General features: G+C 39.8%; 1 protein-coding gene across 1 annotated transcript in view; it reads right to left on the bottom strand.

The window, feature by feature from the left end:
* Positions 1 to 3119: 3119 nt before the first annotated feature.
* Positions 3120 to 27392, bottom strand: part of PRLR (prolactin receptor) — a 40824-nt gene continuing 16551 nt past the window's right edge. The window contains exons 2-9 of the mRNA XM_066602448.1: positions 25234 to 25348; positions 24573 to 24705; positions 19494 to 19663; positions 18433 to 18602; positions 15864 to 16005; positions 14493 to 14592; positions 13666 to 13735; positions 3120 to 12967 (exon numbers count right to left, since the gene is read on the bottom strand). Of these exons, the coding sequence (XP_066458545.1) occupies positions 11969 to 12967; positions 13666 to 13735; positions 14493 to 14592; positions 15864 to 16005; positions 18433 to 18602; positions 19494 to 19663; positions 24573 to 24705; positions 25234 to 25297 (1848 nt within the window). The 5' untranslated portion in view covers positions 25298 to 25348 and the 3' untranslated portion in view covers positions 3120 to 11968. The remainder of the gene's footprint in view (positions 12968 to 13665; positions 13736 to 14492; positions 14593 to 15863; positions 16006 to 18432; positions 18603 to 19493; positions 19664 to 24572; positions 24706 to 25233; positions 25349 to 27392) is intronic.

Below are 27392 nucleotides of genomic sequence, written 5' to 3'. Positions count from 1 at the left end.
GCTTGCAGCTTGCTGTGTGAGTAGTGTCGGCCAGCTTGCAGCTTGCTGTGGAAGTAGTGTCTGGTCAGCTTTCAGCTTGCTGTGTGTGTAGTGTCCTGTGCCACCTGTTTAGTGTCTTGCTAGAGTAGGGACTGCAAGACATGAGGAGCCTTGTCATGGCCTTGCAGCTTAAGTTCATTGGCCAATGTATGAACTAATCCTTCGCTTTTATATTCAGCTTTGCCATCTGCTTTAGTGTGTGAGGTTGTGTGGTAAGTGAGTTTGCATTTATTGTGTCAGTTCCGCCTGGTTGTGAGTATCACCCTTTTTAGGGAGAGCAGGGCCGAGGTTCCAGTGTGGGTCGCCTTTATTGAGGCGATCACCCTGCTTTGTAGGTAGGGCCTCGCCGTTTTCCGTAACCCGTGTTTTCGGGTAACGTTTGTGTGGGCCCGCTGCTTAATTGCCCACACGAACGTAACATTGTATGCTGCTATGTTGGTTTGCAATATGTTGGTATGCATTACGTGGTTGTGTGTGAACAGTGTCAGGTCCAGTGTCTGTGCAGGTTGGCCAGACATCAGGTGTGGATAGTCCTGTTCTGAGGATGTTGTGTGTGAACAGTGTCAGGTCCAGTGTCTGTGCAGGTTGGCCAGACATCAGGTGTGGATAGTCCTGTTCTGAGGATGTTGTGTGTGAACAGTGTTAGGTCCAGTGTCTGTGCAGGTGGCCAGACATCAGGTGTGGATAGTCCTGTTCTGAGTAGGTTGTATGTTGTGTTATGCATTCGTTCCTGGTGGTGTTCAGATTGTGGTGTAGTTGCATGCGGTTGTTGGAGCAAATTCCCTCGTAATCACTGAAGATGGTTTGGACACCTGTTGTTCCTCCCTTCCTGGCGTTCTGGGGTGGTGCACCCTGTAGTGTGTGGTACAGTGACTGACCGCACAAGTGCAGCCACTCGCAGGTTCCTCCTTTCCTTTGGCAGGTGCGGCCTCCAAACATCTGATTTCTTGTGCGTGCTGCGAGCTGGTGATGCCGGCCACAATTTTCCTTATAGGCTAGATGGGTGTTCTGGTGGTCCTTCCCTTGTACAGTGGGTGTTGTTGTGGCTCCATACAGTTTTGGTGGCATGCATGTCATCTGAGTGGTGGTCCAGTGGGCGTGTTCTGGAGGAATGCGATATCAGATCCGTGTCCGTGCTGCGGCGAGGTGCGCCCAGCAGACATAATCAAGGACAAGTCTTTACCATTGCTGCAGAGCCCTGTATGCTATGTACCTGGGTGCTTTATCCCTTTTCCTAGCTGACTAGCTGCTGTCCGCATCAGGCCCGTACAGATAAGTCCTGTGCACGCTGTGTCAGTAGGGAGGGTTACCATGTTTTCCCCTCTGGACTGGTGCACTTTTCCTGGCAGTCTACTGTGACTGAGGTCGGTTATGTAAAGTGCGGTGGTGCTGTTGTCAGGTGCACTATTTGTTACTCTCTCCCATTTTGCCATCTTTGCCTTAGTGTTAGGACCATTATAAATAAGTCCTGTACACGTGCGCGGTTTGGAGGAGTTGCATAATTTTTGTTTATGCCTTAAGGGTCCAGAGGCCACTTTTTAAAAGGGCAGGTACTGTTAGGTTGTGCTGCTGGAGTTTGTTGTTTTACAGGGTTCCAGGAGCACACCTGCACAGGTGAGGGTTAATTGAGCTGGCAGGGTGTGGTTGTACAGATCAGCCAATTCCCTGGGTCTGGGTGTAGATATATACCCCAGCCCCTCTGTAATAAGGAAGCTGTATTTCCTGAGTCTTGTCTGCTGTGTGAGTAGTGTCTGGTCCACTTGCAGCTTGCTGTGTGAGTAGTGTCCTATGCTGCCTGTTTTGTGTCTTGCTAGAGTAGGGACTGCAAGACACCAGGAGCCTTGTTGGGACCTTGCAGCTTAAGTTCATTGGCCAATGTACGAACTAATCCCTCGCTTTTATATTCAGCTTTACCATCTGCTTTAGTGTGCGACGTTGTGTGGTAAGTGAGTTTGTGTATTTAATGTGTCAGTTCCGCCTGGTTGGGAGTGTCACCTTTTTAGGGAGAGCAGGGCCAAGGTTCCAGTGTGGGGGTGCCTTTGTTGAGGCGATCACCCTGCTTTGTAGATAGGGCCTCGCCATCTTCCCTGCAGCACAGGGTCAGTTTTCCCTAACCCATGTTTTTGGGTAACGTTCGTGTGGGCCCGTTGCTTGTTTGCCCACACGAACGTAACACAATGGTTGGTGCGATGCAAGAAAAAAAATTGCTGAAGTGTATGACCCCATTCAAAAGAATGGAGTTCATATTTGTGTGAGATTTGTGTGTCTCTCCACTCACAAGTCTCGCACAATTTACTTGCCCATGTAAAGCCGGCCTAAGAGTCATAAAATCCCTGTATAACACTCTTTGGTCACTTAGGAGGGTATTTATGTACTGCTGAGCTGTTTTTAAGGCAAAGTTAATTAAGAAATTAAGAAAAAGGAGGAAAAAGGGGAAGAAGAAAAAAAATCTTTTTCTTCTTTTTCATCCCTTTTTTAATGGGCTCAGCCAAGACCAACCAGCCGGGGATCTGGTTCTCACCAAACCGAACTTTTAGCAAAAGTCGAACTGCAATAGGGTTTGAGTGTTTCAGTTTGTTCAACACTTCTCCGGAACCCCAATATAAAATCTGTATGTCACCTCCACTGACAACGTCTCATTTATACGGTAGTGGGGCCTTTGAGGCTCCTCAGGCATCATTGCCTGGGTATGACTGCTCCCTCTACACCCTCTATAAGTGAAGGCTTTCAGTGCTCCATGTCATTCATTTCATAATGGATGGGATGTCATGTGATATCACATGACAACTCCAACACCATGAGTGTATAAGCAGGACGACGCAAAAACATCCCCTTTGGCCCTTCATTCTTTGTCCTCAGATTTTCAGTATGGCATGAACTAGCACTGGTGGCACACTGGTGGGATAGGAGGGTATATGTCTGTATTTATGGTTGGTGTCAGTGAATGGTGGGAAGAAAACAAACGAGTCCATTTTTTAAGGGGTTGAATACTTTTGCAAGGCACATTGTCAGCCTGGATTATTGTCTAAATCAAAACAGTTAGCACTTTAATAAAAATTGAAAGGTGCGAGACCAGAAAATACATTTTAAATCGTTTTATTATTTTTTACAAATAGAAATAAATTTTGGAATTTTCTCTGGAAAAATCAAAAAAACAAAAAAGGAAAAAAAAAAAAAACAGAAAAAAAACAAACATTCACCGAGTGCTTTAGTGGCTCATACAATCATGTTTCATCAGAATGCATGCAATTATGCAAACAGTGAGTGTAGACATAGGAATAAATGGAATCCGCGTGATCCACATTAATACCATATACACGTATAGGTGGGCATATATATAGCATTAATATCCAAGTGCTACTACCACAATGATTAAACTTTGGCAGCGGTTTAATGACCTCTTAGTACATCAAGTGAAGTTGTGACATTCATAGTTCTGTAGTAAAGTGTCATGGTAACATTATACATCTACATAACAGGTGAGTCATATATATATATATATATGTCTATCTATATATATACTATACAATCTGAATAAAGTACCTTTGTTTTCTGTACAAATGGAGACAAATTAGATCAGTCTTAAAGGAGTTGTCCACAATTAGAAAAATAGCGCCATACCTTTCAACAGGTTGCATGTGGTATTGCAGCTTTCGTAAAATAAATACCGCTGGGTTACTATGCCACATTGGTTGCATATCGCTGGGATAAGCCACTGATGTCCAGTTAGTGGAGGTCCAACCCTTGTCTCTATATTGATAGAGCAAGGTTGCAGGAGTGTTACAACAGGATATCACCCTGCAGTATCATATATATTCATTTTTTTCTATAGAGCCTATAGTTGGTCTACTACAATTAAAGTCAATAGCCAATCGTGTGGCCTCCTGGAAAAGACTATGAGAGCCACATTCTAGCAGCCTGGAGAGGTCTCAGTAAGTGGACCACCACCAACTGGACACCAGTAGCATATGGGAGTGATATACCATCAATGTCGAAACCGAGACAAACCCTTTATTAAAGGCATATAAGAAAAAAAAGTTGTTCAGAAAATTGCGCAATTTATAGGATCTACCAACATTCTGTACTGTCACCTGTATGGAGCTGAGCATTGCAGCACGAGGCAGTCAAATCACAAGTAAAGCTAAAAAAGTATGCTATGCTATAAAAAAATATATCTCATTTATTGTGCCCACCTCTTCTTCCCCTTATATATATATGTACCAAGAATCATCTATGTTGTCTTCTGCTCTTCGCCCTCCCCTCTAGTGCTAGTGCATGTCAAACAATAAGTTTTGTATAAAGGGTGGGGCTTAGGCTAATTTGCAAAAGTTTTGTTCAAATGGGGGTGTGTAAGGGGGAATGAAAACGTTAAAGGTGTTTTCCTAGCATTTGCTATGGATGACCTATCCTCAGTATAGGTCATCAATAGCTGATCAGCCGGGATCCTTTTTTCAGGATCCCTGCTGTTCCCATTGACTTCAATGGTAACGGACCTGTCCATTACACCCACAGCTCTGAGCACCAATACGGATGTCCAGCCCCACTGCGCTGGCAGCAGGTTCATAGGATCAACTGGTCAATGAGGATCCTAAATGGCGGACCTCCACTGATCAACTATTGATGACCTATCCTGAGGAATAGTAAATACCCCCAAAACCCTTTAATCTAGTGTAGTCAGGGTGAGTGTTGTAATCACTAGAGTTTATTTAGAAAGGTGATATAGAATACTGATGTATATATGGAAAAATACTGTAGTGATTGATGATTATTGCATTACTACTGATGAATATTGTATATTGCTATTGGGTTTTATGCAACCGTTTGCTGTTACAGGTACGGTGGTGGTGTCCTTGGGGGCATTATGTGCGTGGTTTCGATCCCAATCACAAGGACCATTATGAAGGTTTGCATAATCAGTCACCATGCTGGGAGGAGTATGTGAGTCTATCGACAAATGGTAGGACACAGCTGACCCCACAGGGGTATCTGCGGATGGTAGAAATAGTGGGGTGTGGCATGCATGAATGAGGGTAATGCAGGACAATATAGTGGAATGGTCCAGAGTGAAGTTGGTCGCTGTGGTAAAGTGCCCCATAGAAGTGAAGTAAGTAGCAAAGTGAAGTTAGCTGCTGTAGTGGAGTGACTCACTATGTAAAGTGAGCTGCTGAATCAAGTGCACCACTGTGTCAAGTTAATTGTTATGCAGAGCAAGCCATCCTTGTACAATGTAGAAGCAAGTACCAGAGCTCTGAGAGAGGTTGTGTGCAACCAAGGAGTGTGGAAAAAGCCTGGAACTTCCTGCCTGTGGAAGCAGTGTGAGCTTCGGTCAGTTACTTGCTGTATTGCTGAAAGTCTGGAAGCCTTAATCCAAAGACTGCGAGTGTATATTCCCCATGGGCCATACATTACAGGCTTGTTGTGTGCTAAAAGAGACCGTAACTTGATGCTATGTGGGTTCTGTCACTTTTGCCAAGTTCTAAACACTGTTTGTCATCTACAAAAGATTTTGTTACCAAGTTCAAAAGATTGTACTACCACTTTGCTGCTCAAGTAAAGTATGTTGTTGTTTACTACAATGTGTGTTCCTCGTCTCTTGGCTTATCTCCCTGTGGGGATCCCACACTTGTTTTTAGCCAAATTAAAGGGGGTTATGTATTTTTAATAAAACACAATCTCACCGCCATCAATTAGTGGGGTAGACATTATCTACAAAGATCTTCTTTCACCAGAGGATCATCCTATGTTCATGTATTACACAGCTAGCTCATTGATTTCATTGGGTATCATGTAATGCTTCATTTACCCTCTGGGGGCACTATAGGAAAAACAAACACTTAAAATAAACCCACAAAGATTAAAATCTGTATACTGGCCAATATCATATCGTATCTGACTCCATAACCATAACTTACTCATCCATGGGTTTAACAAGTGAAAGTTGTACATTTCTAAAGAACTGAAAAAAAAATCTTTACCCCTGAAAAAAAGGAGAACATAGTGCCATCAAAATGTATGCTTATGTATACTATCCCTGCTGTAACATCACAGAGTGTAGAGTCAATTAGTGATAGCTCAATTAGGTATATAGACGATGTAAAAAAAATGAACCTTCTTTCATGAGAGGACTGAACTGGATTACTACACTCATCAGTACAGGAAATCCCAATACAAAAACCCCAGGGTCATCTACAGCCTCCACAGACTGTGTTATGGATCACATTTTCTTAGGAGTACACACAAGCCTATCATACATTGAAACATTTTGGAAATTACTTGGAGTGTGATCAACTTGACAACCAGAATGTTATTTCACAGATTTAAATAATCAACCGTTCACATATAGAAAACTAAACATAGAATATAATCCAAACAGCAGGAAAATAACACGTACGAAGCAAATCCATAAAGTACAGAGTCATAGCTAGGCTATCCTTCAACCATGACAAAAATGGTGAGCCCCCAAATTCAGGACTTCCACTGACATCCCTGTTCACTAGCCTGGTCCTTTTCTTCTGGTTGGGGGCAATATATGGCTTGTCACTAGTGACGTCACATACATTGAATGGCTGGGATTATGCAATGTGCACAACGTGTATGTTTGGAAAAATTTATTTTTTCTTACACTGTACTGTACCAATGCGATGCGCCTGCAACCAAAACAACGACTTTAGAGTTTCAATATGGTGGCATTGGGTATACCGGGGTTGGCTTTAAAAAATGAGAGGGAGATGTGCAGGACGGTTGTACTGCTGCCTGACAATCCAGCACTAGAAATTATGATATGACTTCTACATGGAGCTGAAAACCCAAGAGCATGATGGAAAAAACATGGGGAGGGAGGCGGGGATTGGAGAAATACAATGGAAAAATGATTGAATTGACTAAGATTCTGTGACATCACTAGTCACATGATATGTTGCCAGAGCGCTGAATGGACGTATTTAATAAATTAGAAAAATAATAATACAAAAAAAATCAGAAAACCAATTTAATAAAATCTAAGAGGGAACATAGTAACAAGAGTAAAGTTATACAAGGGACATTTAAAGGGGTTCTCTGGGATTACAAAAAAAATGGTCTTATCCCTTCTCTAAAAAACTCCTGACATCCCAATTATAGTGAAAAATGCTGAGCTGCAATACCATACGCTGCCTGTGCACAAGAGGGGTGATGTGCTTGAAGAAAACAATCAACTTTTTTTTCTTAGTTTCAGACAACCGCTTTAATTTTAGGCAATTCAAACGATAACAGATTTGATTAGGATAAAGATCCGATACTTCTATAAAATACTACAAAGGTGCAAAACTGGGGCAAGTAAAAAATACCATCTCTACATTTGTATCATTCATAGTCTGTATCATAAATATATCTTTTTATATACATCTCTTAAATACACTTTATTTTGCAGATATTTATAACATTTTCAGCTCCTTACAGAACCGACGTACATAGCAATGGGAGTTAGGGCGCCCACCCACTGGCGTTTTTTTTCACTGCGAAATTCGCAGGGTTTTTTTTCTGCAGGGGGTCTATGGGACTTGTAATGTAAAAATCGCGATTTACCGCGATATCGCGATTTTAGCTTTGCATGTCCTATAGCCCAAAGACCCCTGCAGAAAAAAAAAACGCTGCGAATTTCGCAGTAAAAAAACGCTAGTGGGTGGGCACCCTTAGATGCGACTTTTGTTTTTGTTCCTTTATGGACAGAGTACATGCTAATAAAGATTTAAAAATTCAAACATTCACATTCTAGGAAACTCCACAAATCTTGATTCTAAAGGTATAATTCCAGAAAGGGGTATGTATACTTTTACAACCAGACTTTTATTGTTCCAATGCACTTAAATGTAAATGTAAGCAACTCTGTATATAGTTTGGATGAAAGATATTCTACTACTTTGTGTATACAGACTCCAAACAGAACCTGCGCAGTGAGATCCTGCTGTGCTTTGCTAAGGAGCTTTTACACGGCCCGACAATCGGGCAAGAATGTTCCAGGGCTGTGCAAACGATCCGTCAACAAATCAGCAGATGCTCGTTAGTTGGCTGTTTGGCTCATTTATGCGAGAATAGAAAATGCTCGCTGGTGAACGAGGAGCCAACCAATCACAGCTCTATGCAAATGACCGGTTGTAATAATGATCATTCATCCCGACACTGGCGATTCTCAACCCCTATAAAAGTTATCTAAACAAGCATCAATCTACCTGCCCTCATTACAGCAGGTTGAGAATTGGCCCACCTTAACGCTTTGCAATCCAATTTTGGATTCAGGGTTTCCTAGGGGTTTTTCTCTTTCTGCCATTATACAATGGTGCCATCTGCTGGTTAGAGCCAGTACTGCACAATGGGACATGCTGGAGAGGCCCCGACAACAGAGCAGCCAGTATTATATAGTAAGAAGACCCTGCCGGACTTCTTCCGACATTGGAGTTGTACAGCCTTCAATCAGAATGTCTTCAGACGTCAGACAGTGGATTGGAAAGGGTTAAAAGAACCCTGACTGTATTCTATCTGCCTCCTCTTCTTGATAACCTACAATTAGTAGAAGAGAATGGAAAGGTAGTAAGATCAGCCTATAGAACTCTGTATTGCAGCTGTATACACTAAATGGTAGATTTTTAATTAAGACTACTTACGAAATTGATTTATTTTGTTTCCACTGTAGATGCATTGGGGGCAATCAAAATGGTTGCAAAAGTCTACATAGTCTTTAAACTTTGGCAGGCTGTTGAGCAGTAAGGCTATAGTTGAATAATTATCGGCAGTGGTGAAGAACAGAGTCTGATTCAGTCCTATGTGCTAAACTGGGATAATCCAGACAATCTGATTATTCAGCACTTGTTTCTAGCACACAGCTGAAATATAAGGAATTTCTGGAAGGCCTCAAATTGCCTATACTGAGCAGAGAAAAAGAATTTTAGGCTCTTTTATGAAGATTCTGATTTTTATATATTTTGCTACAAGGGTGTAATAATTCAGAAAATCTGATCATCTGGAAGCTATGCGGTTGGCTTGATTCGTAATGTAAGGGATTTTACTGTATGCCATTCTCTTATGATCTGTTTCTCCTTTTTGCTGCTCTAGTGAATGGAACCTAAAGCAAGTCTGTGTAACACATAGAAGCAGTCTCCTGTGTGGCAGATAGAACTTCTTCCACCCTTCTCAATACATACAACTCCAAAAAGAAGAGGGCCGGGTTAAGAAAATGTGATTTATGGAAACTGGAGAACCCTTTGAAATCTATGAGGGTATTCTTCTTGACAAAAGTTGGAACTGCATTGTAGATTGAGGCACTTAGAAAATGGTTGGATGACCTATAAGACATCACAGTTAATGTAATAAGGGCCCTTGATAAAGGGGTTAATGAACTGAGTGAAAAGGTTAAAAAGGTTGTTCTATTAGGCATATGGATATATGGGCAAACTTTACAATCCGTTTAAGTAAAAAAAATATAAAGAACACGAATGCAGTCTAAGTATCATGACCATTGTAGAGCATCTGATCATAAAATACATTGCTCAATGTCCTTCAGTTGAACAGGGTAACATCTAAAAAGATCTGCAATATTCACTGTATAACTGCATGCACCAACTCCTCAAAATCTTCCTGTCTAGAACTGGGAGAGATTCACACTTAAGACTGATAGAATGTAATCTAGGTGATTAGAATTTGAGATTGTGTTGGGACTTCCTGCTGTAAGAGAGGAAGAGAGAGCTGAAATGCTGCAAAATACCAGATAACACTTACTATACACACTTATGTAAGTGGAGGATATCGTTTTTACCACTAATCAAATTGGAGGTCCTCACATTTAAATCTTGAACTATTCTTAAAGGGTTTTCCCAATAAAGACATTTATTCCCTTCCATAGGATATGGGATAATTGGCTGATCACTGGGAGTCCAACCAATGGAACTCCCAACAATCCAGAGACCAGTGCACCCCGAATTTCCCATGTGAATGGAGTTGTGGTGCGTATCCTTGACAACTGCTGCATTCCCTTCTATAGGACACACACAGCTCAATACTCTTGGCAATCTGCTCACTTCATTCAACAGAATTGAACAGACCAGTTGTCATACTGCTGATCCATTCACATGTGGCATATTTGATGACTGAAAACAGGGCCCAAAGCTGGCGGATTAGAGGGGCAGCAGAGAAGAACAACTGTAAGTAATATACCCCTAGTCCCCTCCTGTCCTCAGACAGAATTTTGTCTCGAAATTGGAGGGTAGTTTTAAGCAGGCCCTACCCATGTAGATTGGTTGAACCCATCTATTTTAGTGGGATTGCCTGATCTTTTGATGTGTATGGTGGCTTCCCCACAGCAGATATCAGGGGAGATAAGGATCAGGCATTTTGATTTTAACATGCTCAATTCTTTTGGTTTTGGGGAGATAAGCGACTAATCAGAGGAGTATGATAGCAACTTTCTCACCTCTCTACATTCAGAACACAAGCATGCTCCATACAGTCAAGCATGTAAGTGTATTGTAGTACCCTGCTCTTACAGCTGTGATCCGCAAGGTTGGCACAATAGACCTGAAATTTATCAGACAGCATATTATAAACTAAACACCACTAACAATTCCATCATATTAGCCATCTGGGTGATTATGTTGCCATAGTATTATGTCTATAAGGAGGATAAGATAAAATCCATGGCTAACAGTTTACAAAAGTGCCAGATCATTAATGACCCTACAAGGTTTTAGATACATAAGGTTGATGTAACAAAAATACATTCTAGACATTTACATATAGCAATGCATTTCCTTTAGTGTGCAAAGAAAGGTTCTTGGTGATCAATAAAAAAAATCATTGCAGTACCATCTTCTGGCCAGCAGATGTCACTGCTGCTAAAGCTGACTTAAGTCAGGAGTAGTACACAACTTATGACATGCTGCAAAGTGCACTTCAGCGATATTTGCAAATTTCAAATCTCTTCAACATGCAGAATAGAAGTCGACATTATATAGCAAAACAATAAAAACATAATCCTTGAGTTGGCTGTCAAGTAGGACACAGAAGGCAAAAGTTACACTTAACATTACACATCTTATAAAAATATTCTTTTAAACACATCTAGCTGGTAGTTTCAATGTATGTCATGAAGGTTAAGAATATATATTGAGAGCACTTAAAAGAGCCTGAGTATCAAAGACATTCTAGAAAATGTCATCATAGTACATACTGCTTTGCTTGAAGAGATTCATATGGTAGTAACTGAATATTCCCTTTAAGCTCCAGAAGGTGGAAAGTGCTAAAGAACAGCTTTCAACATTCTAAAGTTGACCAATATTTCTACGAAGAGATAAAGGATTGCCAGGCACACAAAGCACCAGTTATGTTGCATGGAAAAAACAATAGACAGGGGCGCAAACAATTCCTCACCTTCCCATTCCTATATGAACAGTGGGGTTCTGCCAGCACCCACGGACATTACTGAATGTTGGGAAGCATATCTGATCTGGTTTCTATTTGATATTTTAGAATTTGTTTTCCATTTTTTAGTCTGTGCATTGCAAAGCATAAAGTGACAAAAGTACAAGGTAGTAAGAAAATTCAACAACAAGACAACACGCAAAAGGCAGAAAACAAAAATCTCACATAGAATCATTTGTTTCGCCTTGGACTAGTGGATCTAATGGTCAAAGCAAGAAAACAGTGTAACAGCTAGATGTACAATCTCAAGACTTGGAGTTTTACTTCTCTTACGTTGCAACATTACCCGATAATCCAAAAAGTTGCAGACAACTCAATGAGTAGCTCTGGTCTACTGCTAGTACTGGCGGCCCTTTAAGAAGCTCAGCCCATACCAAAACTAATGACATCACTGATACTTGAGGAATAAAGTGACTGTGGGTTGGCTCAAGTCGGTTGAGCCATAACATGACTGTCTCCACCATGTGTAAGAGTCTGGTTCTCAGGGCAAAAAGCTTGATGGGTCCATGTAACCCATTCCAAAATTATTAATTTCACCTTCATTTACAACAGGTTTTACAAAGCCCATTAGTTTTTCCATTTGGCTTTGCTGGGGCTTCGGAATGAATTCCTTCATGACGTCTCCACTGCTCGGCGGACGTACTAGATTTTGCAGTAACACTAATGTATTGTCGGCCTCAACCCTTTCGATCTTTGAATATTCCTGGCTTGGAACCAGTACAGAATATTGTTCCGTTGTCCTGTTGATTTCTTTATGTTTTGGTTTTAATGCTAGTCCACTGTTTTGGTTCATTTTATGGACTTCGACGTAGTCCATTGTTTGAGGAGCCATGAAGGGCATCTTCTCGTTGAGTAACAAATTTAACATGTCTGCCTCAATGCCCTTGGAACGCAAATCTCCTAAGTCATTCTGTTTATTTGAGTTCCCATCATCCATGTTCTCAACTGTTTGAAAGTACATAGATTCTCTATTCTCTCTCACTGGCATTACAAATTTCAACATGTTGGCATTCATGTCCCCGAGTGCCAGCTTACAGACATCGGTGACATTGTGATAACTAGATTTTGGTGACTGGTTGCTAGATGTTTTACCATCAGACCAAGTACAAGATTTGTTATCACTGAAATCTGAAAAGGTGGGATCTATGCATTTGTTTTGCACGGGCCAAGGAAATTTTGTTGCCAGATGGTCATGGACACCATACTGAATGTTTTCGAAAACCTGTGATGGAACTCTTTGGTCTTTAGTTACTTCGAAGGGAACAAAGTGGCTATCACAACTTCCACGGCCAGAGTCATTATCTGTATCCACAGGGGAAACTTTTATATGTTGGCACTGATGCTCTGTTTCCGGACTGGCCATGACATTCTCTTTGCTGTCGTCCACCTCTAAGAATTCCACCAAAAGGTCTTCACAGTCTGAAGTTGGAGGGAATCCATGGCAGCGGAGAGCACCCAACAGGTCTTCAGATTTTCCACTCTGGTAAAGAAAAGAAGAACTTTCAAATGATTAGTCAACTACAAGACCTACCTGAAGACTCTATTGTCCACAGTCACTTTAAATAGTTTTATCTTATGTTCTATTTATTTTATGGTTGAAGGTTGACCAACCACAGGACAAGATTGGTGGAGGCCTCTTGGTAAAAAGTTGGGTGGGGGTCTCTAATATACCTCTAAGATCCAGACCCCATCTAACTACCACAGAACCACACATGGAAAAGGCGGCCATGTGACTCTTTCCAGGTTAAAAGAATTCTTTAAAGGATTTATCTGGACAGCTAAGCAATTGACTTTTAGACTTCCATGAAGAGAGTCACATACAGGCCTGACCACCTCAGCTCAGCTGGTTAGGATTTCTGAATGACTGTGCAGTGCTAACCTGCAGCCTACAGGAGGAATGATGGGTCTGGGAACCGGCTACATGTGCCCTCCTTATAGTCCAGCTCTGTCTCAGTAGAATCACAGTCAAAGATGTACATACTATAGAAGCTACAGCTACCACAGGCCCAAGCCTGGAAGATTCCATAACACTTCCCTTAGTGTACTGGGCTCCTTCTCTCTATAGCCACTACAATGTAAGCAGACGACTGAAATATACTGCATATGTAATAGCCTATGGTGTTTTATGTTGGAAATACTGTTATATCAGGAGATTTTTGTACCAAAAACAACATTTACCTTAAGCAGTTGGGTATCAAATCCGATAATTTTTGGTCCAGGAACAGGAGGACATATACAGGACATCCAACTAATAGAGATAAATAATAAATAGAGTTAGGCAAAGTGTCTAAAAAAGTGCATTACATTATTTAGATTGAATGTAATTCCAGAATAGGATCTGTAGGTTATATTCCCTGGTGTCAAGTGTGGAAGGAAGTAAGGGAGGTAGTGGGAGATAATACTCCTTGGTGCTTTGTACATGGTGAATTACGCGGGTGTGACATTTTCTGGTGTCAAATTGAGGCATAAAGTACATATTTCCTGGGGTCTAGTGGATGGGTGGGGGTAATATTTCCTGGGGTCTAGTGGATGGGTGGGTGTAATATTTCCTGGGGTCTAGTGGATGGGTGGGTGTAATATTTCCTGGGGTCTAGTGGATGGGTGGGGGTAATATTTCCTGGGGTCTAGTGGATGGGTGGGGGTAATATTTCCTGGGGTCTAGTGGATGGGTGGGGGTAATATTTCCTGGGGTCTAGTGGATGGGTGGGGGTAATATTTCCTGGGGTCAAGTGCATGGGTGGGGGTAATATTTCCTGGGGCCTAGTGGATGGGTGGGGGTAATATTTCCTGGGGTCTACTTGAAGAAACAGGCATATTATACTCCCTGATGGTTAGAGACAAAGTGGAAGGAAATGAAATACCCCTGTAATCCCAATATGGGAGTATTGGCCACAGATTTTCTATTTTATGATGACTGGTAGTATATTCTGCTACATCACATCACCTCAAATATAGAGCATCTCTTAGTAATTTATTGCTTTCTACAATGACGCACAGCTACTTACCTGCATCCTTTTAAGGCCATTGTCCAAATCATTGTTAAGCATATGATCATTGACAACACTCCAATAGATATCCAGAGTGTCAGATCCTGTTTCTTTGTGACTGTTAGAAAGATAATATTATTTATGGATCAGTATTTGTATCGTATGACTAAGTCACATAGGGGCACGGTATGTAAAACGTCCAGGAGCCCGGTATCACGATATACAACTCACGGGTACCAAACAATGAAAGGGAATAGGCATTGTTCCCATTCTAAAGGCTGCTTCACATGAGCGTTTATCGGCCGCGTTTTTACAATGGTTTACAATGCATCAGTTCAGATGGGCGTATTCCCATGGTGTGAAAACGTCTGGCCAGCAAAAATAACGCATATGGTGTGCATTCCGGTCGGCCGTTTTTACATAAAAACATTGTTCAGGAACTATCTTTCGGACGGAATACGGCAGTGGCTCCCATAGACTCCTATGGGAGCTGCCGGAGAAAGGAGGTGGGAGGGAGTTTAGCAGCGTGTAGCTATGTACAATGTGTCAGTCTGTAGTCCAGGCTGTTTAGCTCACAGAGCATTGTCTATGCTGCATACAATTGTATCCACTTCTCAGCTGAGAGCAGGACTAGCTATGTACAATGTATCAGTCTGGAGTCCGGGCTGTTTAGCTCACAGAGCATTGTCTACACTGGATACAATTGTATCCACTTCTCAGCTGAGGGCAGGTCTAGTTATTTATAATGTATCAGTCTGGAGTTTGGGCTGTTTAGCTCACAGAGCATTGTTTACTCTGGATACAATTGTATCTACTTCCCAGCTGAGGGCAGGTCTAGCTATGTACAATGTATCAGTCTGGAGTCTGGGCTGTTTAGCTCACAGAGCATTGTTTACTCTGGATACAATTGTGTCTACTTCCCAGCTGAGGGCAGGACTAGCTATGTACAGGTGTAGGGTGCTTTTACATGGGATGATCCAACAGGTCATCCTAGTGATAATTGTTTCTGTGCTTTTACATAGGACCAGTCATCGCTAGTGAATGAAGGTGGATTGGAGCAGGGTATCGTTGCTGACCGCCCGTTTCTATTCACAGTAAACAGGAACATGTTCATAAGTAAACGACTGCCTGTTTACACAGACCAATCAGTTGTTCAGTTTCATGCATACAGAAACTGAAGACAAACGAGAAGTGAACGAATTCCCTTTCAACGTTCAGTCGGGGTGTGCATTCACAGCAAATGAGTTGATCAGATTTCCGCTGGATGCAGAAATCTGGACATATTAGTCCCGTGTAAAAGGACCTACACAGAGGAGCCTTGAAACTTGAGACTCTACACTAATTTAGATGCTTATGATCAGATTCTGCAAGTTACTGTCTGGTCTATACCTTCAGGGATTTGAAAATATTCCTCCTCGCTCCATTCGCTCCATTTTCCTTTATCAGCATTACATCGTACCTGGACCGCATACGTTTTTCCAGGGGTCAAGCTAAATATTTTCAATTTGGTTTGTTGTTCAACAATATGTTCCTAGAATGAAAGAACAAAAATAGAAAATCATAAAAATGATAAGATATCTGCTGTCTTAAAAAGTGTAAAATCCAAAAAGTAAAAACAAATTGGACCCCCTAATGGTCGCATGAGTGGGTAAGAGGGCAGGCTACCTTCATTGGTCTGAATGAGCCCATCTGTTTATATAAAGGTTGCCACATGTGATGTGATTCATGCAGCAGAGCTACTGAGATGTAGCTAAGCTTCATTAGTATTAATTCTCTAATTACATTCAAAGCTAAATTCAGGATTGTCTTGCTGATCAGTTACCGTAGTGCATTGTGGGAGTTTAGATGGCAGTTTCCTAGTTAAAGCTTAGTTGTGAGATGCATAAGGCCCAATGTTAGAGCATGCGGATGTGTTTTGCGGATCTTTTAATGCGGAAAGCAAATCGCAGCATGCTCCATTTCACTGTAGTTCTCACACGGACGACTTCCATTGAAGTCAATGGAAGCCGTACGATCCGCAGACTGTCTCTAGTTGACACTGCGGACATGCCACTGATTTCTCGGGGAAAGCAGGGGATGCAAAAAAAAAGAAACATCTGTACTGTGCGTGTCCGATGTCATGCAGAATCCAACCCACCCGTGGACATGAGCCCTAAAACTGCATATAATATTTATAACTGATTTTGCATTACACGAGGTTCTCTTCTCTAATCACATTCAAAGCTCATTTCAGAATTCTCTTGGTTTATCAGAGAGCAATGCATTGTGGGAGTACCGATGACAGTCATAAAGTTAGAGGTAGTGATGTTACCAGCTTAGTGCTGTAATGTGCCAGGGAAGACACTAAATATCACTATGGAGGCAACGTCATGGTGGTCTGCCACAACTGGACTACGTGGTCATATTGTAAGGGAGGTATAGTTGTTGCTGACTATTCAACATTTTTTTGATGTTCTGCTGTGTCAGTGAATTGTAAATCACTCTGACTTTAAAGAGGGAACAAGGAGCAGCACTCCGAGCAGAAAGAAGGGACAGGAAGTAGTTAGGACCCTTTTACACAAAATGATTACCATTTTTAAAAAAATGCTGGATCATTCGAATTTGAACAATAATCATTCAGTGTAAACACGGCCAACGATTGAACGATGAACAATAATTTTTTTTGCTTATCATCTATCATGCATTTTATGCAGGCATAAAAATCATCATTGGCTTGTTTGCTTGTCATTTCGTTTAAACAACGATCGTTTTGGTTGCTCTCATTCACTGCTACAGTAAACTGAATGATCGTGTTAAAAAATAAACAATTTATTTGTGTGTTTAAACTGACCACCAGAGCGAACAAGAAAACTGTGTGACTGTTTGCTCATTTACTCGGGTGAACGATTTCTCCCTCCCTGTAAAAGTACTATTAGTCTGCACAGCTATGCTGCAGTGTGAAGAGCTGGGGATGCTCCTCGGTGTCTCTGTGCAGCTATGGTGCAGTGTGAAGAGCTGGGGATGCTCCTTGGTGTCTCTGTGCAGCTATGCTGCAGTGTGAAGAGCTTGGGATGCTCCTCGGTGTCTCTGTGCAGCTATGGTGCAGTGTGAAGAGCTGGGGATGCTCATTGGTGTCTCTGTGCAGCTATGCTGCAGTGTGAAGGGCTGGGAATGCTCCTCGGTGTTTCTTTGCAGCTATGCTGCAGTGTGAAGGACTGGGGATGCTCCTCAGTGTCTCTGTGTGGCTATGCTGCAGTGTGAAGGGCTGGGGATGCATCTTGGTGTCTCTTTGCAGCCATGCTGTGGAGTGAGGAGCAAGTGATTCGCCCTGGTAAGAGAGAAACTGTGATTCACAGGATTAACCCTACGGGTATGAACTCTTCAGTGGGATAGACGTTTCTGCCTCCTTGTTCCCCACCTCCATTCTATTTGACAACATTGGTGTGATACAATGCTGCCACAGACTTACTTTACCGGTGACCGGGTGAGAACTTTTGAGAAACCTGTTACACGGTTACCAGGCCAGGATTTTAGAGAGACCCGATATATAGATACTGGACTTTAGACACAATAGTGCTAACACAGATCCTCTGTAATAGCCCACCCTACATGGTCCTGAGTCACCTGGACTTAAATTGTTTATCTGTTTTATTTTTACATTCAGTAGAGTTTTTTACTGAAAACATACATGTTGGCTCCCGGACCATATGTGAGATATCTTCGGAACCTTGGGGCTACCAACATCATCCCAGATCACCAGGAAAACCCAAGCTAAATACCAGGACCTCCTTGCCATATGATAATTTGTCACTGCAGTATAGTCACCACTCAGGGCACAGTGATACCAGCGACCGAAGACACAGTAAGACTTCAGAAGTAAAATACATTTTTTGGACAGTTTCTCAAATTTTTCTTAAAATCAATCCCGAATGATCCCCCAATAATTAGAAGGGTTACTGTGATTTTTGTGATGATTTACCTCCCAAATTTGCTGCTTCTCCTCTCTTAAGCGTACTTGGTAAACTAGTGTCATCCATCCCGTTTTAACATCGGCCTTCTCTGGTGTGTTCCATTTTACTATCAGATAGGGCATACTGGTTTCAACAGCCTCATAGGACAAGCTCAGGTTTCTGGGAGGGAAGGGTTGCACTGAAAAAAGAATAAAGAAGACAAAACTGGATGAACATCAAATTTAGGACTTTTCCACAACAGTTTGAGCTTTTTTGGTATCATTTTTATATTTTTTAAGCACTTCAATTTTGCTGTATTCTTCCATTGTTACTGTCAGAGATGTAGCGTGAAGCTTCCAGGGCCCCGTTTACCATGTTATGTTACAATATTGGTGTCTTCTTATGTAGCAGAGGAGCCGTCAAGCAGCGAGGTTAGGATGCACCAGCTACATTTGCACCCCCTATAGTGACAGCCCCGATAACTGAGCCCCCTCAGGCACTAGGGCCCAGATGCGATTCCTATCTCTCCTTATAGCTACACCCCTGGTAACTATGTCTGCATCAGTTTGCCCTTTGTATAGGGTAAGGAAGTTTTGTTAAAGTGACATTTGTCTCTAACAGGGTTGAGCTTGAACAAGTAACTCTGTCATATCCCCGCCGATCCTGTGATCAGTCACATAAACTCAGGTCTGTATTTTTCCAACCTAGAGAAAGTTATAATGTACAAATGATGCAGTCCCAATCAGTAACAAATTAAGCTCTACCTCATCTATAAAAATACATGGGATCTAATGTTGTTACTGTTAGTTGTCTTCGACTTTTGGCGACCCTAAAGGCGAGCTCCCTGCATGTTTTTCGGTTTTGCTTCTTTCAGTCGTTTGATATCCATACCAGAACCAGCTTTGACGGTATCAAGCCATCGTTTTCTTTGGTGGTCGGGCCTTCTTTTGCCACTGATCTGATACAGGGCTAAAATTCAGACCACACAACCCATATCAATGGTATTTGTCCCTGTCAAGCACTGATCAGTAGCACAGCCATATGGCAGCCATATTAGTCATACATCTATATTATTTTCCAGACATCTTACCTATGTCAAGCATGTCAAACTTATATTCATACGAGGCATTCCACCCAAGAGCGTTAGAGGCATTCACGATGACAGAATAAAGTATCCACATGGAAAAATGTGCTTTACTGAAGGAGCAGGAGTATGGACCTGAAGTGTGATAATCGGGACACTCTATCCGCTTGTTATTTCTACATGAAAGAAAAAAAAATTACAAAATGCACAAATATAAAACTACTATAATACTGTCCCTATGTAGAAGAATATAACCACAATAATATTGCCTAATTCGCACAAGAAAAGAACTACAGAATTATTCCATCTAAGTAAAAGACTATAACTACTATAATACTGCCCCCTATATACAAGAATATAACTACTATAATTCTGCCCCCTATATACAAGAATATAACTACTATAATACTGCCCCCTATGTACAAGAATATAACTACTATAATACTGCCCCCTACGTACAAGAATATCACTACGATAATACTGCCCCCTATATACAAGAATATAACTACTATAATACTGCCCCCTATGTACAAGAATATAACTACTATAATACTGCCCCCTATATACAAGAATATAACTACTATAATACTGCCCCCTATGTACAAGAATATAACTACTATTATACTGCCCCCTACGTACAAGAATATCACTACTATAATACTGCCTCCTATGTACAAGAATATAACTACTATAATACTGCCCCCTATGTACAAGAATATAACTACTATAATACTGCCCCCTATATACAAGAATATAACTACTATAATACTGCTCCCTACGTACAAGAATATAACTACTATAATACTTCCTCCTATGTACAAGAATATAACTACTATAATACTGCTCCCTACGTACAAGAATATAACTACTATAATACTTCCTCCTATGTACAAGAATATAACTACTATAATACTGCTCCCTATGTACAAGAATATAACTACTATAATACTGCCTCCTATGTACAAGAATATAACTACTATAATACTGCCCCTATGTACAAGAATATAACTACTATAATACAGTATCCTATATACAAGAATATAACTACTATAATACTGCCCCTATGTACAAGAATATAACTACTATAATACTGCCCCCTATATACAAGAATATAACTACTATAATACTGCCCTCTATGTACAAGAATATAACTGCTATAATACTGCCCCCTATGTACAAGAATATAACTGCTATAATACTGCCTCCTATGTTCAAGAATATAACTACTATAATACTGCCCCCTATGTACAAGAATATAACTACTATAATACTGCCCCCTATATACAAGAATATAACTACTATAATACTGCCCTCTATGTACAAGAATATAATTGGTATAATACTGCCCCCTATGTACAAGAATATAACTACTATAATACTGCTCCCTATGTACAAGAATATAACTACTATAATACTGCCTCCTATGTACAAGAATATAACTACTATAATACTGCCCTCTATGTACAAGAATATAACTACTATAATACTGCTCCTATGTACAAGAATATAACTACTATAATACTGCCCCTATGTACAAGAATATAACTACTATAATACTGCTCCCTATGTACAAGAATATAACTACTATAATACTGCCCCCTATGTACAAGAATATAACTACTATAATACTGCCCTCTATGTACAAGAATATAACTACTATAATACTGCCCCCTATATACAAGAATATAACTACTATAATACTGCCCCCTATGTACAAGAATATAACTACTATTATACTGCCCCCTACGTACAAGAATATCACTACTATAATACTGCCTCCTATGTACAAGAATATAACTACTATAATACTGCCCCCTATGTACAAGAATATAACTACTATAACACTGCCCCCTATATACAAGAATATAACTACTATAATACTGCTCCCTACGTACAAGAATATAACTACTATAATACTTCCTCCTATGTACAAGAATATAACTACTATAATACTGCTCCCTACGTACAAGAATATAACTACTATAATACTTCCTCCTATGTACAAGAATATAACTACTATAATACTGCTCCCTATGTACAAGAATATAACTACTATAATACTGCCTCCTATGTACAAGAATATAACTACTATAATACTGCCCCTATGTACAAGAATATAACTACTATAATACAGTATCCTATATACAAGAATATAACTACTATAATACTGCCCCTATGTACAAGAATATAACTACTATAATACTGCCCCCTATATACAAGAATATAACTACTATAATACTGCCCTCTATGTACAAGAATATAACTGCTATAATATTGCCCCCTATGTACAAGAATATAACTGCTATAATACTGCCTCCTATGTTCAAGAATATAACTACTATAATACTGCCCCCTATGTACAAGAATATAACTACTATAATACTGCCCCCTATATACAAGAATATAACTACTATAATACTGCCCTCTATGTACAAGAATATAATTGGTATAATACTGCCCCCTATGTACAAGAATATAACTACTATAATACTGCTCCCTATGTACAAGAATATAACTACTATAATACTGCCTCCTATGTACAAGAATATAACTACTATAATACTGCCTCCTATGTACAAGAATATAACTACTATAATACTGCCCCCTATGTACAAGAATATAACTACTATAATACTGCCCCCTATATACAAGAATATAACTACTATAATACTGCCACCTATGTACAAGAATATAACTACTATAATACTGCCCTCTATGTACAAGAATATAATTGGTATAATACTGCCCCCTATGTACAAGAATATAACTACTATAATACTGCTCCCTATGTACAAGAATATAACTACTATAATACTGCCTCCTATGTACAAGAATATAACTACTATAATACTGCCTCCTATGTACAAGAATATAACTACTATAATACTGCCCTTATGTACAAGAATATAACTACTATAATACTGCCCTTATGTACAAGAATATAACTACTATAATACTGCCCCCTATGTACAAGAATATAACTGCTATAATACTGCCCCCTATATACAAGAATATAACTACTATAATACTGCCCCCTATGTACAAGACTATAACTACTATAATACTGCCCCCTATATACAAGAATATAACTACTATAATACTGCCCTCTATGTACAAGAATATAATTGGTATAATACTGCCCCCTATGTACAAGAATATAACTACTATAATACTGCTCCCTATGTACAAGAATATAACTACTATAATACTGCCTCCTATGTACAAGAATATAACTACTATAATACTGCCCTCTATGTACAAGAATATAACTACTATAATACTGCTCCTATGTACAAGAATATAACTACTATAATACTGCCCCTATGTACAAGAATATAACTACTATAATACTGCTCCCTATGTACAAGAATATAACTGCTATAATACTGCCTCCTATGTACAAGAATATAACTACTATAATACTGCCCCCTATGTACAAGAATATAACTACTATAATACTGCCCTCTATGTACAAGAATATAACTACTATAATACTGCCCCCTATATACAAGAATATAACTACTATAATACTGCCCCCTATGTACAAGAATATAACTACTATTATACTGCCCCCTACGTACAAGAATATCACTACTATAATACTGCCTCCTATGTACAAGAATATAACTACTATAATACTGCCCCCTATGTACAAGAATATAACTACTATAACACTGCCCCCTATATACAAGAATATAACTACTATAATACTGCTCCCTACGTACAAGAATATAACTACTATAATACTTCCTCCTACGTACAAGAATATCACTACTATAATACTGCCTCCTATGTACAAGAATATAACTACTATAATACTGCCCCCTATGTACAAGAATATAACTACTATAACACTGCCCCCTATATACAAGAATATAACTACTATAATACTGCTCCCTACGTACAAGAATATAACTACTATAATACTTCCTCCTATGTACAAGAATATAACTACTATAATACTGCTCCCTACGTACAAGAATATAACTACTATAATACTTCCTCCTATGTACAAGAATATAACTACTATAATACTGCTCCCTATGTACAAGAATATAACTACTATAATACTGCCTCCTATGTACAAGAATATAACTACTATAATACTGCCCCTATGTACAAGAATATAACTACTATAATACAGTATCCTATATACAAGAATATAACTACTATAATACTGCCCCTATGTACAAGAATATAACTACTATAATACTGCCCCCTATATACAAGAATATAACTACTATAATACTGCCCTCTATGTACAAGAATATAACTGCTATAATACTGCCCCCTATGTACAAGAATATAACTGCTATAATACTGCCTCCTATGTTCAAGAATATAACTACTATAATACTGCCCCCTATGTACAAGAATATAACTACTATAATACTGCCCCCTATATACAAGAATATAACTACTATAATACTGCCACCTATGTACAAGAATATAACTACTATAATACTGCCCTCTATGTACAAGAATATAATTGGTATAATACTGCCCCCTATGTACAAGAATATAACTACTATAATACTGCTCCCTATGTACAAGAATATAACTACTATAATACTGCCTCCTATGTACAAGAATATAACTACTATAATACTGCCTCCTATGTACAAGAATATAACTACTATAATACTGCCCTTATGTACAAGAATATAACTACTATAATACTGCTCCCTATGTACAAGAATATAACTACTATAATACTGCTCCCTATGTACAAGAATATAACTACTATAATACTGCCCCCTATGTACAAGAATATAATTACTATAATACTGCTCCTATGTACAAGAATATAACTACTATAATACTGCTCCCTATGTACAAGAATATAACTACTATAATACTGCCCCTATGTACAAGAATATAACTACTATAATACTGCCTCCTATGTACAAGAATATAACTGCTATAATACTGCCTCCTATGTACAAGAATATAACTACTATAATACTGCCCCCTATGTACAAGAATATAACTACTATAATACTGCCTCCTATGTACAAGAATATAACTACTATAATACTGCCCCCTATCTACAAGAATATAACTACTATAATACTGCAGTCTTACTTTTCTGTCCAGTACACTAGGGTGTAGTTGGTTGGGAGTCCGCCATCAGACCCTGGTTTCCACCAACAGTTAAAAGTTTCCTTTTCATAGGACCGGCAGTGGGTGACAGTTGGTTGTCCTGGTGGGGACTGCGCTGTAGGAAATTTGGATGACATTGAATGAGTCCTCAGTCCGGTTATCATCACACACATCCTAGTTTTGTACTAGTTGTAGCTTTATAATGTTTTAAAGGATTAAGACATTTAAACTCAATAATAATTTGGGTGACATATGACACAGCTAGTGACTCTAGCCATTCAGGAGTCTAGGAAAGTTGTATAACAGACGCTTTGAAAGCTGAAAGGGCAGCCACATTGGCAATCAGGCAGGTTTCCCAACATCCAATCTAATTAATGGAGTTGTCCAGGGTTAGAAAACCATGTCCGCTTCCTTTGTAACACAGCACCACGTTTGTCCATAGGGTTGTGTTCAGTATTGCAGCTCAGCTCCCATGAAGTCAATGGGAGCTGAGCTGTAATACCAAAGACAACCCACAGACAAGGGTGTCGCTGTGTTTTGTATGAAAGCAGACATGTTTTTACAAACATGGACAATCCTTTTAAGAAATAAAGAATTGAAGGGAAGGACAGGTTATGAAAACCTTTTATATAAGAATACTTACCACTCAGAGCTGTTATTCTAATACAAATGGGTACTATCAGGATACAGACCACCTTCTGCAGCATTTTGACTGGTGGTTTTTAAGCCTCGATCAAAACTGGACAATTAAAGATTCACTGAAAGAAAAAGACATACATTGAATTTTAATTTGGGGTGCAATACCGTCTCCATCCTACAGAGGTCACTGCTGTAACTAATGTATATTAGAAATACACTCCTTGTCAAAAACAATCCCTCCCCTAGAAGTTGTCGGAACGGAATGAAACTTTTTCTGTGTGATTATAATGTTGATATCAGTAAATGATTACAATACCATTGCAAAATGATAATTTCCACTCCGTAGCGTCCAGTTTCGTCATTCTCTGCAAACAGAGGTGTCGGTGGGTATGAAAGGCCGTACATGTAATTGGCTCCGTGAGACCAAATGTCCTTCAGCCAAGTGCCTGGAATTGGTTCCGACAGACACAGGGGTGTCACCTGGATGGTGGACAACAAAACACTTGGAGCTGCTTGTGCTTGTCTGACAATCAGAGGACCCTCTCTACTGATGGTCTCTCACACATCCACTGGTCCCAATATCAACTAACAGTCCGGTCAGAGCAGCCCAGGTGGCAGCAATTGGTTGATATGACCATGCAGCTTCTCGCATCCCAATAATGCGCCCCTCTCAGATTCTGGTAACTAGGAAAATCACTTCAATTGAGTCGTAGAGGCGCCTAGCGGTCAACAAGCTCTACACAAGCGGAAGAAGAGGTCACTACACACAAGGGGCCTCCGAGAGCCTCTTATAGGCCAAGGGGGAACCACTTTTAGGGCCTCAGGTGACAAGACCGTTCATCTAATCACCACAACTCTCATCATTTGTATATCTGTCTGAGATGGAACTGCATGCTGGTTTTGCAGCAAAACGTCAACTCCTTCAAGGTACTTGATTTTTTTGACAAAGAGGATGCTTCCATTACCCATACAGCTATGTAAACAGTGACCCCTATTGGTTACAATTGCAGAATGCTCCAAAACGAACACTTTAGGTTCATTTTTGGCACCCATGCTTGTAAATCTCAATAAATGTTATGTACTTGTAAAGGGGATGAAAACGTTAGTTTTGTGTAGTCGGGTAAATGCCATAGATACTGAGTTTTTTTGTGTAAGATGATCAAAGTTACAGGTACTGTCAGGGCCCCCTTATGGACATTAGGTGTCTTGATCCCAGGCCAGTGGTAATGTAAAAGTTTCACAGAGAGAGGTCGCTTATCGGCCCTCTGCCATGTAAACTCAAAGTGCTGTGGGGTTGCCATAGTCTGATATCACTATGATTAGCATAGTATTGAAGTACTGCAGTGTATTATCAGAGCAATCATAGCATCGCAGGATCAAGTCCCCTACAGGAACATAATAAGTGTAAAGAAAAATAAATGCTAAAAACAGTAAAAAAAAACCCCTTTTGTTGTGCACCTTCCTATCTTTGTTTAATAAAAAAATAACATAAACAGATGTTTGATATTGTCGCATCCTTAGTGACTTGTACAATAAACTGAAAACGCGTTTCATCCTGCATGGCAAATGCGAAACAAAATGCAGCCAAAATGCTTTATTTTGTTTTTTTCTCCTTCCAAAATAATGTAATACAAATGATAAAAAATTCCATATTAACCACAAAGTGGTACCAATAAAAACTACAGTTCGTCATGCAAAACCCCCCCCCAGAGCTCCGTTCGTGGAGAAATAAAAAATGTTATGGGACCTTGAAGTCAGCGATGCAAATAATATATATATATATATATTCCAAAAAAGGTTTTAATTGTGCAAAAGTGGGAAAAAAAACTTAAAAAATATATATAATTTTGGTATTGTTGTAATTGTACCAACCTGTCATTTATGCTGCATGATTAATGCTATAAAAAACCTCCAAAAACAATGGCAGAATTGATGTGTTTTTTCTCCCTGCCCTCGCAAAAATATTAATAACAGTTATACAAGACATTATATACACCCCAAAAATGGAACCAATAAAAACTATAGCTTGTCATGCAATGAACATTCCCCATAATGGCCATTTCAAAACAATTAAAAAGTATGGCTTATGACTGGTGGAGATGAAAATCTCCCAAAAATCATGCTATCCTTAGGTCCATTATAGCTGGTGTCATTAAAGGGATT

This window comes from Eleutherodactylus coqui, chromosome 5, assembly GCF_035609145.1.
Source record: "Eleutherodactylus coqui strain aEleCoq1 chromosome 5, aEleCoq1.hap1, whole genome shotgun sequence".
Lineage (NCBI taxonomy): Eukaryota > Metazoa > Chordata > Amphibia > Anura > Eleutherodactylidae > Eleutherodactylus > Eleutherodactylus coqui.
Note: the sequence above shows the minus strand (reverse complement) of the source record. Positions and strands in the feature narration are given on the sequence as shown.